We start from the raw sequence: 12188 nt of genomic DNA, 5'->3' as shown, positions 1-12188 counted from the left end.
ATACATACTCATGGCTAAGGGACTGTGAGTAAAACAAAGCTGAGACCCTGATAACTCACAGGTGAATCAATATCTACATCCAAGCAACAATAATTCAAACACAACTGTTTGTTCAGGGGCAAAGAGGTGCAATGTTCTTGGGAGAAGTAACGTGAGCTTTGCATACATGTGGTGAAGACCTGATTTCAGTTGCCAGGGATTAAGTGCAGAAAAGGCATTCTCCTTACAGGATGGTTGAATGGTCACTTGTAGTACATCACTGAACAGAGAGATATCTTGGCAAAGCTTTTCATCTTGCACTTAGCCGGACAAATGCAAGAATGTCAAATTTCAAGGAATCACAATTTTTGCTATAGTTGTTGACTGGTTGACAAGCAGACTCCAATTGGTTGAGCTGCTGCCTTGGAGAAAGCAATGGGGAACCAAGCTCCCTGTAATTAAAAAAAGGGGCTGGGTTTGATCATATTCCTTTTAGTTGCAGCAAGCATAAATGAGCCATGTTTCAAGCTTATCTTAAACTGACTACGAGCGTGGTTATTCGTACACTCAAGACTGTTCACCCAAAACGGGTGACGACATCGAGGATCAATTTAGTTTCACACATCGTACTAACCAATCATTGCCAAAGCTGTATGCACCATGATCTCATTGAAGAGAAAATAGAAGTTATCCAATTCATTAAGTTAAAGTGGGCAGGAAGTGGGGACACACTTGCATGTAAATTACCAAACCTGTTTTAAAAATTATTGAACTTACTTATCAGGGAATTCCTCAACATGGGCAGGTTGATACTTGAAATACTTTCATTTCAAACACAAATAGCATAAAATAATGAGCACACCAGCGTCCTAGGGGGACTGTCTCAGGATAAACAAGGTGGTTAGTAGCAAGCATGAAAGGTCACCCTAAAACAAAAAGAGCCTTACAAACCTCAGCATTGTAGGTCACCTCTCTTGGAAAAAAAAACACTGAAGCCAACCAGCCCAGGATAGCAAGAGCTGAAACTTGTTCATGATATTTTGAGGACCAAACTAAGCCAAACTTGCAACATCCACCCTGCCCAGAGAAGGTCAGAGGTGGCGTGGATACAGATGTTCTCCCAAACACCAACATGAATGGTCAGTGCTGCAGAAGTTCATGCCAATCCCACATTGGCCTCGTCAGTCATGAGAGGATTAACAGGAAATGATTTCCAGTTTGGACATCCTTAAATAACAAGGAGTGTACAGCAAGACACAGTGGAGTAAAGAACCAGTTTGGCTCTTACCACATGGCCATTGCTTAGATGCACTTCTTGATATTCAGCTCCATTTGACCCCAAAGGAATGGCGCAAAACCGCGATTAACTGAGCCAAGTGCAAAAATGAGTTACTAATGTGATATTAAACCAATGTAGTGAATGAATAAGATCACCTTGCAACAACAAGAAGCAGGGGAGAGATCCCCCCCCCACTGAATACAGATTCACTAATAATTAATCTTATTCTTCTGCAGTGTTGCTAAACTGAAAATGGGTACACCAAAATCTGTTTCTATTGGCAGGCAGTTGGCATTCAAAACAAATTATTTCCAGTCACTCTTTGAAGAAGAGCGGTTCAGTTCCCTTGATTTCCTCGTCAATATTCCTCCGCCATCATCGTTCTTCTTCTCCAGATAGCATTCTCAATTATTTGAGGTGTGCTGAATAACGGCTTATAGTACGATTTTATAATGATTCATTGAGTGCAAAAATGAGTTACTAATTTGAGCTGGTTAATCCTGAAATCATTGGTTGTCCATAAACAAGATGTTACAATCGCAAACCTGATAGGCTCTTCAAGTCACCTGTTACCTTGATTTACATAGATCATGGACTATGGTCGACTTTTCCTTGCTGTGCTCAGCAATATGAGGGACATTGGCGTTGCTATTTAGAACATACTCCCTTTTCAAGTTGTCTCAAGTTATTCATAGTTAAAAGTACAAATGAAGTTTCTTCAATTCTACAAGCAAAGCAACTGTGCCCGAGCCTGTTTACCCGTGTTCAATTTTAACCAGTGAAGGAGCAGAACACATTAGCTGATGAGTGTGTGATCTGCAGTCACCTGTACAACTCACATCTTCCAACTCCAGCTCCAACACTACTGAGTTTCAGCCCAGCCCCGAGTAACTTCAAGCCCCATAATTCAGGCTGACACTTTAGTGCAGAACTGAGGAGTGTTTCACTATCAGAGGAATTTGAGATGACATGTTAAATTGTGAACTCTGCTATCTCAGATGGGTGCAAAATATTCTATGAAACTATCGGAAGAGCAAAGGTTTCAACTAATATCCTGACCAGTATTTATCCTCACTCACCGCCACTTCAACAGATAACACCTCATCACTGTTTGAAGGAGTGATCGTGCCCTGATTCATTTCCCTACAGGAACTACACTTTGATATGCAAAATATTTCAGGATACCCCGAGTCATGCACTATATAAATGAAGTCCTTTTTGTATTCCCGGGCGTGAGCTGTCCAGAACGTAGCTGCTCGTGTGATTGGCATCCCATAAGAATATAAGAAGTAGGAGCAGGAGTAGGCCACCTAACCCCTCGAGGCTGCCCCGCCATTCAATAAGATCATGGCTGATCTGAAGTGGCTCAGTTCCACTTTCCCGCTTTCTCCCCATAACCCTTAATTCCCTTGCCTACCAAAAACCTATCTACCCGTGACTTAAATACATTGAGCGAGGCAGCCTCCACCACTTCAACGGGCAGAGAATTCCAGAGATTCACCACCCGACCTCTGCTTCCACATTTACTCCCTTCCCCAGTGCACAATTGACAGTGTGTACCATCTGCATGGTGCCCTGCAGCACCTCACCAAGGCTCCTTCAACAGCACTTTCCAAACCTGAGATTTTGGAGGGCAAAGTTACAGACACATGGGACACCACCACCTGGAAGCTTCCCTCCAAGTTACTCATCATCCTGACATGAAAATATAATCGACTCTTCCTTCACTGTCCATGGATCAAAATCCTGGAACTCCTTTTGTAATAGAGTAGTGGGTGCCGCTACACAGCATGGATTGCAGTGGTTCAGAAAGGCAGCCCACCACCACCAGGGATGAGCAACAGATGCTGGTCTAGCCAATGACATGCACATCCATTGTGTATTATAAAGTTTACTCTCAAAAAGAGATCCCATGGTACCATTTAAAGAACAGCAAGGAAGTTCAAGCCAACATTTGTTAACTAATCGCACTTAAAAGAAAATATATGATGATTGACTTATTTTTGTTGAGGCATTGCGATATGCAAAGTGGTTGCTGCATTTACACTGCAAAAGGTTGGGATGTCCTGAGGTGATGGGTGCTATATAAATCTAAAATCTCCTGTGGTCAATTGAGAAATTACAGGTAAAAAATATTTCTAACATTAACTTTATTGAACTTCCTTCATTAGTTTCACTTTCATAAAATTTAGTTCTCCTGAACTAAAGAACAGGAGTTTGAAGTTGACAGAATTAGAAAATTCAAATCAGGAAGAACTATTTTTTGTTTTGATTCCAATTCAATCCAATCGAGCCCAATTCAGAGTCCCAACAAGTCGAGACATTCCCGATCCAAGCTGACAAGACAGGGCTCACACCTCCTATCTTGGGCTTGATCTACAAGATCCAAACTGATTGGAGTAGGCATAGCTCTTTCTCCAAGACTTGATCTCATTTGCATATTAGCCAAAAGGCCGAGATGCAACTTTTAAAAATTGCTTCAAAATGTGTAAATAGAACACTAGACCAGTATGTCAAGTGAAAAAAAAAGACTCTTGGTTGGTTGGGAAATAATTCCTGTAAAAGGCAACCAATTCAGAGCTTCAATTTGACCCAATCCAGTTAGTCTATTCACTCTGTTGAACACAGACATCTTGGTCCTGATCCAATTGAATTGAGTCATGCCAACAGAAAATTAAAACTGAAGATTTGTCAGACCGGCTAATAAATGGAACGACTTGTCAGAATTCCAGCAGAAAGCAAAAGTGAGAGAGGTATTTGCATTTCTAGCTCCTTTTTCATTGCCTCAGGTCATCCCAAAGAACTTTATCTTTTATTAAGAATACCTGAAGTAATGCAGGGAAATGAAACAGGAAATTTGTGCATGGCAAGGTCCCAGAAACAGTGATCAAGAAACTAGGCAGAACGCCCCACTCCTTTTCTTCATAAAACGTTGAAGACTCTTTTCTCTTTGTAGGCTGGGAGGAGTGATGGAATCTTGATTTAATACCTGATTTGGAAGACACTTCCTCTGACCGTGTAGCACTCCCTCAGCACTGCACTGAAGTACCAGCCTAGATTATGCGCTCAAGTCTTTGACTTGTATTGTTGATCTACAGCAGGGGTGCTAAGACCAAGCTTTGTTTGGATTTTTAGTGGCAGTGGATTTTAAGATTAGGCAGGCTAACCTGGTGTCCACCAGATTGGTTGTATAAATGTGCATTATTCTGTACTTATGGTCACAGAGCAGCTGCACATTGACCAGATAAAACCAAATTACTGTGGATGCTGAAATCTGAAACCAGAAGAAAAAATGCTGGAAAATCTCAGCAGGTCTGACGGCGTCAAGCTTTGACAAAGGGTCATCTGGACTCGAAGCGTCAGCTCTTTTCTCTCCTTGCAGATGTTGCCAGGCCTGCTGAGATTTTCCAGCATTTTCTCTTTTGGTTTCACATTGATAGAGAACGGATGCTCTAAGTTAATACGTGGGGCACAGGGGACCATAAGGATGACCAATATAGCCTCACCGAGACATCCAACAGCATGATTAAGTATCATTGCCTGCTTCATTGCAAAGAAGAGAATTTCTTGGTTTCAAAGGGAGCATCTGTGTGATGCACCATGTACTGCAGTTTGGGAGATTTGAAAGGTATCTCCTGTTTGAAAGCATTCTGTGGAGTGTAAATTTGTATATACTCCACTGTGGCAGCTGTTACTTGGCCAGCCATTGCTACTGACAAAGCTGGCTGGCTGAAGGAATCTGCAGAGTTCTGCCACAAGCACCTTGGAGTAGCTACAGTCTCTCATGTAGGAACAATTCAGATACAAATCCTTGACGTAGAGGGGATAGTCACACATAGTCTTAATCACTTTAGGTCTATGTGTTTTTTTTGTCCCACCATCTCCTCTAGAAGCTGAAAGTCTACTGTAATGAACATCATTAACTTGACTGTGTTCTCAAATATACTTGGTGCCCGTGTCTCTGTATAGCCTTGTGACTGAAAAGTTCTGGTCTGCATACACATATTTTGAGGGGTCTCAGAACCTCTGAAGTTAGAAAGAGGGGTTAAAAAGAGTTAAAAGTTCAGCAATTCCAAAAGCAAAACTCAAGCTAGAAAAGCTTAACTGTTGCCTAGCGACAAGTGATCTGAGGACACTGACACAGCAAAGACAAGAGTGGTTCAGTCTGTATCATAGAGAGAAGACGGGAATTTTAAGTACTCTGAGAAGGGGAAAAAAAACTACAAGGCTTTTCGGACAGTAGATGACTGAACCCTCAAACTGATTATTCAGCTATGTGATCAGTTTAGCAGAGGTGAGACTGGAGCACTGAGCTTAGGGAACTTATGTGTTTGCTCTGTAGTTGAAACTGAGTCGAGAGTGTGGTTTCTGTCTTGGAGATCCGCGCCTTTGGTGAGAAGCATCAAGTGAACGCTCAGGAATTCACAAGAAAGCTGTGTCAATCCCAAGCAAAGAGCATTTGTATCAAGTGAGCAGTAACTCTCCACTGGTCTGTGTGTCAATCAAGATATTGATGGGGTAAAGAAATTGCTGCAGCACATGTGGTGTAGCTACATTCTCACTGCTGTTAAAGAGAGATTTCGAATGACAATGAATGTGCAGTGGGATTGTTAGTCAACTTAGCACCCATTTCTCAAGGACGATGAGGGATGGGGAATGAATGTTGGACTTCTCCTTGCCAGCAAAGCCCATCTCCCATAAAAATAGACCTTTTCTCTAAAATTACATGGAAAAGAAACAAGGATAGAGGGCCCAAATAGCCAATCACCCAAGCTGTGCATTTTGGTATGGTGCCACAAGCATTCAGGACCATATCATGTGATGAAAGTCAGCAGTCACTGAGCAACTTTCAGGTTCAACACTTTGTAGAGCTATTCTCATCTGATGTGCACTGGTGCCACAGCCGCTGACCATTTCCTGCCTAGTGACAAGTGATCTGAGGACACTGACACAGCAAAGACAAGAGTGGTTCAGTCTGTATCATAGAGAGAAGACGGGAATTTTAAGTACTCTGAGAAGGGGAAAAAAAACTGGGAGATCAACTTGTACACGAACATAACCTTCTTGTCACACAAGGCAAAACCATTTGTATCGGACTTTAATAGAAAGAGTAGCTTGCATTTATATAGCACCATCCTCAGGTTATCCCAAAGCATCTTACAGCCAATCAGGTACTTCTGGAGTGCAATGACTGTTCTAATGCAGGATATGAGACAGCCAATCTATGAACAGTGATAATGATGAGGGTCATCTGTTTAAAGCAATGTTGGCTGACAGATATACATTGGTGGGGGTGGGGGAATTCTTTTTTTCATCTTCAAATAAGAAGATCTTGACATCCATCCAAGAGAACAGATGCAGTCTCAGTTAGATTAGGTTAGCACTGCTGCCTCACAACACCAGGGACCTGGGTTCAATTCCGGCTCCAGGTGACTGTGTAGCGTTTGCATATTCTCCTTGTGTCTGCATAGGTTTTCTCTGGGTGCTCCGGTTTCCTCCCACAGTCCAAAGATTTGTGGGTTAGATGGATTAACCATGCTAAATTGTCCTTTAGTGGGCATAAGGCCTGGGTGGGATTGTTATTGGTGCAGGTTCAATGGGCCAGATGCTATGATTTCACCTGAAGCACCCACGACAGTGCAGTACTCCCTCAGTGCTGCACTGAAATATCAGTTGAGATTTTGTGTTCATGTTTTTTGAGAGTGGACTTTGAACCCATGACCTTCGGACAAGTTTAACTGCCCCAAAGTACTTTACGCACAAAAATTAGTTTTGTGGTTGGGTTGTTCATCCAGACATTGAGAACTGCCCATCCTTCATCAGATGACTTAACTCTTACACCTACCTCTGACCGCATTGTTATCCAAAACCACCAATTTATCCAGCCGTGAAAACACAATCTGGAACATTTCTTTCAGCATCCTGACTTGGAAATAGATCGCCGTTCCCTCACTGAGGCTGGGTTAAAATCTGGAATACCCTCCCTAACAGCACTGTGGGTGTACCTACACCTCAGGGCTACAGCTGTTCAGAGCAGCAGCTCACCACTACCTTCTCAAGAGCAACTAGGGATGGGTAATAAACGCTGGCCTAGCCAGTGACACCCACATCCCATAAAAAAATTAAAAACCAAGGAAAACTCCTGTTCTTCCATCTCGTGCATAACAGCAGCTGGCTTAGGGATGAGTGACAGATGGGTTTGCTGGCCCTTGTTATTAAAAAAGAAAGACTGACACTTATATCATGTTATTCCACCACCTCGGGACATCCCAAGTTACTTCACAACTAATCAAGTACTTTTTGAAGCATAGAAACACAAGAGCCAAGATATGTTCAGCGCAGAGCTACAAACCACAATATGACAATCATTAGGATCACATTTTGTAGAGCATCACTGGTCCTTTTACATTTACTGCAAAGGGCAGATGGGATCTCGGATGTTCGGAATAACATTTCAGATGCAAGACTGCACATGCGACAATGCAGCACTCCCTCAGTTTTACATTGACATGTTAGCCTAGATTCTGTGCTCAAATCTTTGGTGTGGAACTTAAACCTACGACCTTCGGGTTCAAAGGTGGGAGAGATATCCCTGAGCCATATCTGCGTCTCTTGATAAAAAAAAATACTTCAGTTGGAAAAGAAAGCACATCATACTTACAATTATATTCTAAAAGTAACACAGTCTACATATATCATGTATAATTATAGAAGCACAGATTAAACCTACACTGGAAGTGTCATGGGAAATAGTGATTAAAGAACAGATGTGCTCAGTTCTGTCATTTATCCAACTAGTAGGGTGGCACCGTGGTTAGCCCTGCTGCCTCACAACACCAGGGACCCAGGTTCGATTCCAGCCTCGGGTCACTGTCGGTGTGGAGTCAGCACATTCTCCCCATGTCTGCGTGGGTTTCCTCCCACACTCCAAAGATGTGCAAGTTGGATGAATTGGCCATGCTGAATTGACCCTTAGTGTCCGAAGATGTGTAGGTTAGGGGGATTAGTGGGATAAATACAGGGAACAAGTCTGGGGTTACAAGGATAGGAGTTGTTGTCAGTGCAGACTTGATGGGCCAAATAGCCCCCTTTTGCACTGTGGGATTCTATCCACTAACTCTGAACATATTTACTCACTTTTACATTCCTCCAGACTTAAGCAATTGTTTTCTCTATATCCATTCATTGGATGGGAGCAGTGCTGCAAAGGCCAGCATCTGTCACCCATCCCCAATTAACCTTAAGATTTACGAGGCCATTTCACCATTAATCAGATTGATGTGGATCAGGAGTTACACATAACCCTACCCTTGGGGTCATTACTGGATGGATGTTTGTGGTAGTGTAGTGGTAATGTCACTGGATTCATGTTCAACAGGCTAATGTTTGCGGGACATGCGTTCAAATTGATGAGTAAATCAGGAATATAAATCTGCTCTCAGGTGATACTGACCTTGACAACTGCCACTGATTGTTGCAAAAACCCATTTGGCTCAATGTCTCCTAGGGAATGAAATCTTACCTGGTCTGGCCTACACGTGGCTCTGGACCTGCAACAATGTGGTTGGCTCTGAATTATCCCTAAATAGCCCAGATTTTGAGGTGGCACGGTGGCACTTGGGGCAGCACAGTGGTTAGCACTGTTGCCTTGCAGCACCAGGACCCAGGTTCGATTCCCAGCTTGGGTCACTGTCTGTGCAGACTCTGCACATTCTCCCCACGTCTGTGAGAGTTTTCTCCCACAGTCCAAAGATAAGCGGGTTAGGCTGATTGGCTGTGCTAAATTGCCTCTTAGTGTCAGTGGAATTAGCAGGGCAAATAAGTGGGGTTATGGGGATAGGCCTGGGTGGGATTGTCATCGATGGGCCAAATGGCCTCTTTCTGCACTGTAGGATTCTATGATTGCCACTCGGTTAAAGAGTGATAGGGATGGGCAACAAATGCTGGCCCACATCCCACAAAATAATAAAGATTGTTTTTACAATCCAGTCTTATTATCACCATTAAAATAATCGAGATTTACCTACTGAACTCAAATCTCACCAGCTGCGGTGGGATTTAAACTCACTCTGGAGCATTAGGTTTTCTGGATTGTCCAATAACATTACCACTGTGCTACCGTTCCTCATCTTAAGCGTTGCTGCCTTTAAGGTAGACTAAATTAAGAGTTCTTCATAACTCAAATTACAATTAAATTCAGCCACAAAGAATGCATTGTTTAAACAAAAACCATTATGATCAAGTTGCAAAATATCCCGTAGCTGTGACATTTTTCAAAATGACAACGAAATGGTATCCAGACACTTGCTACACTAACCTGACTGAGATCAGCAGTGTACTGAAGATACCAGACAGACATTCATACATTACATGAGCATAGCACAAAGTTCACACTTTTTTTTCCTACACATTCTATGCGTCTCCGATTCATTTTAACCGTCGCCACCTGATCTGTCTCGAATGTTTCTTGCAGACCGACTGGGATGGGTTTCCCCCAACCCAAATTAAAGGTTTGTCAAACTGTATTTTAAATGGAGACTATTTTTAAACCAGGCTTGGAGCTCCATGTCCTTAGTTATTGAAGCAAGGCATGGAGCAGAGTTTGTGACCCCTGTTAGTGTTGAAAATTTTAATACAATTTCAATTATTTAAATATAATTGTTGGAGTTTTAAAAACACACTCCAGCCTCACTGACACACGTGTAAATGTACAAACACATACAAAGTAGATCTCATAATGAATTATGTACATTCGAAACGCGGTGAAACATTTTATCTTAGAAGGGTACACTTTTCCACGTTGCCGTTGGTTTAAGGTCGCTGAAGTGTTTGTACTGGGGAGGTGTGCTAACCCCTGTTCGGTTACTGCACGGAAACCCACATATTTACTGAAGGCGGGATGGAAAGTCGTCTATGGAACGAGTCGAAGTGCAACGGGAACTGGGATTGGAAGAAGTTACTTTTTTTTTTAGGTGTTGCATTTTGCAAACAGCAATATCCAAAGGGGGTGTTAAAGTGGGAATAAAGTGACGCTCTCTCTCTCCCCGAGCAGGTACCAGGTAGAGCGTGAAACCATTTAAGGTTTTCAATATCTTGGGTTCCTGTATTATAAAGTTTGGATTCCCCTTATCGAGAGTCTCTCAAAGGCGAGAATCCCATCTTAAGTCGCAAGTGAATCCTTTAAAACGGGTGACGGAGATCCGAGTAAAACTTTAATTATCCCAAGCGGCGTGAGAATTACAGCTGAACTGTGTGGCGGAGGACAGGGCGGACTGTAGCCCGGCAGAGTAGGAGTGAGGGCTCAGAGACACTCCTGGTGCACTGCAGCCACAGGCTGTGTGTTATTCACACTACACCTGGATTCCTCCTTTTCCAGGGGCTCTCTGCGGGATACCTGTTGCTGTGTTTTGTTTTGAGTTCGTTTACTTGTGTGGTATGCAAAAAGAGCTACCTGTTGCTGTTTCAATGTCACTTCCAAAACACACCTTCCCCCAGTGCCACTGGAGATAGATCAGTGAAAGATATGCGGGCTTAAAATGGGGAATTAAACACATGCACATTATCCCACCGACACTCGGGCAGAATTGACTCGCGTCTGTTACAAGTGAAAGCACAGATTTCGCTCAAGCCCTTTACATTAAATGTATTTATATCCTTCAGAGAGACTTCTGGGGATGTGCTTACTATGAAAAGTTTGGCGCAGGCAGGAGGTGAGAGCGGGACAACAAGGAGTCAGAGTGTGGCAACTTCAGCAAGCTTTTTACTCACCTGGTCAGAGTGTCCGTCTGTGCCTCCGGGAGGGGAGGAGGAGGAGGCCATGTTCCTGGGCTTCACTCTCACTCAATTTCCCCTTCTCCCTGTGCCTTGGAAAGTGAAACGAAAGAGAGAGAGTGGTTTTTTTTTCCTGGGGACGGTGAGCTGCAGGAGAGAATCCTTCCAAACACTGTGCCCGGAGGTTAACAAAAAAAGAGGGAGGCAGTTCTATCCCAGCCTGGAATAGTGAATCATGACATGGATTACAGGTAAAAACACGGTGACGCCTCCTCTCTCTCTCTGCAGCAATGGAGTAATTTCTGAACTAGATGGCAGTAAAGTGATCAATGCAGAATAACTGGGCTGACTGCTACACACTGGGTCAGCTGGAATGAACCAACTCTCTCCCCCCCCCCGGGGAAATCGCAGGAACCCCCACCAATTGAAATGGGAGTGAAAGTGAATATGGAACTGGGGCATCAGTTTCAGTCCAGTGCTGCTCGATACTCTGTGCTGTTCAGGTTTAAATCCACTCCTTCCACCTTAAGCCAACACATCCACACACTTCTCACGTTGACTGAAAGGCGAATCCGCTTTATTTGCCTGTCGCAGTGAGGAGTATTTATGAATGAATTGATTTGCAGTGAGCCAGTCACTTCCTGGTACTGAAGAAACCCGGTTCTGCTGTCGAGTTCGCTCTTAAGCCTCACAAAATAGCCTTTCTTCCGCATCCACCTGCTGCTGAACTTTTATCTGTGAGATCTCTTGAACCTCGCTGGCTCCACTTTGGAAAAACATCCCGCATCAACTGGATTGAGAAGCACTGATATCTCACACTGATCACTCTCAGCCCTGAACAACAGAGGCGCAGCTCATCTCGCCAGGGTTGGCACCAGTTCCAGATACTAGTCTTCCCAAAACGTGAGGCACATGTGGCTAATTAGGAATTCAGATGTGCTTCATTGCATATCTGATCAGTAAATAAAAAGTGAGTAAAAGCTCCTGTTTACACGGTGCACATCTATGAATTATAACCTAACCTTTGGGTGGTGTTTATCTGTGAACTTTAACCTCTGGGTGGTATATATCTTTGAAATTTCGCCTTTGGGTGCTTTATATCTGTGAACTTTAATCTTTGGGTGGTACGTATCTGTGAACTTTAATCTTTGGGTGGTGT

At 43.2% G+C, this 12188-nt stretch overlaps 1 protein-coding gene across 9 annotated transcripts in view; it reads right to left on the bottom strand.

Annotated features, from left to right (window-relative positions):
* The window catches only part of LOC145354308 (ankyrin-3-like), a 736920-nt gene extending 725599 nt beyond the window's left edge, over nt 1-11321 (bottom strand). For all 9 annotated transcript variants that reach the window (XM_080205431.1, XM_080205432.1, XM_080205433.1 and 6 more), the window contains exon 1: nt 11027-11321. In XM_080205431.1, the coding sequence (XP_080061557.1) occupies nt 11027-11077 (51 nt within the window). In that variant the 5' untranslated portion in view covers nt 11078-11321. The remainder of the gene's footprint in view (nt 1-11026) is intronic.
* Nucleotides 11322-12188: the final 867 nt, after the last annotated feature.

The sequence above is a fragment of the Carcharhinus amblyrhynchos genome, chromosome 17 (genome assembly GCF_965287045.1).
Source record: "Carcharhinus amblyrhynchos chromosome 17, sCarAmb.v2.hapA, whole genome shotgun sequence".
NCBI classification, from domain to species: Eukaryota; Metazoa; Chordata; class Chondrichthyes; order Carcharhiniformes; family Carcharhinidae; genus Carcharhinus; species Carcharhinus amblyrhynchos.
The sequence above is the reverse complement of the archived record's forward strand: the minus strand, read 5'-3'. Positions and strand labels throughout refer to the sequence as shown.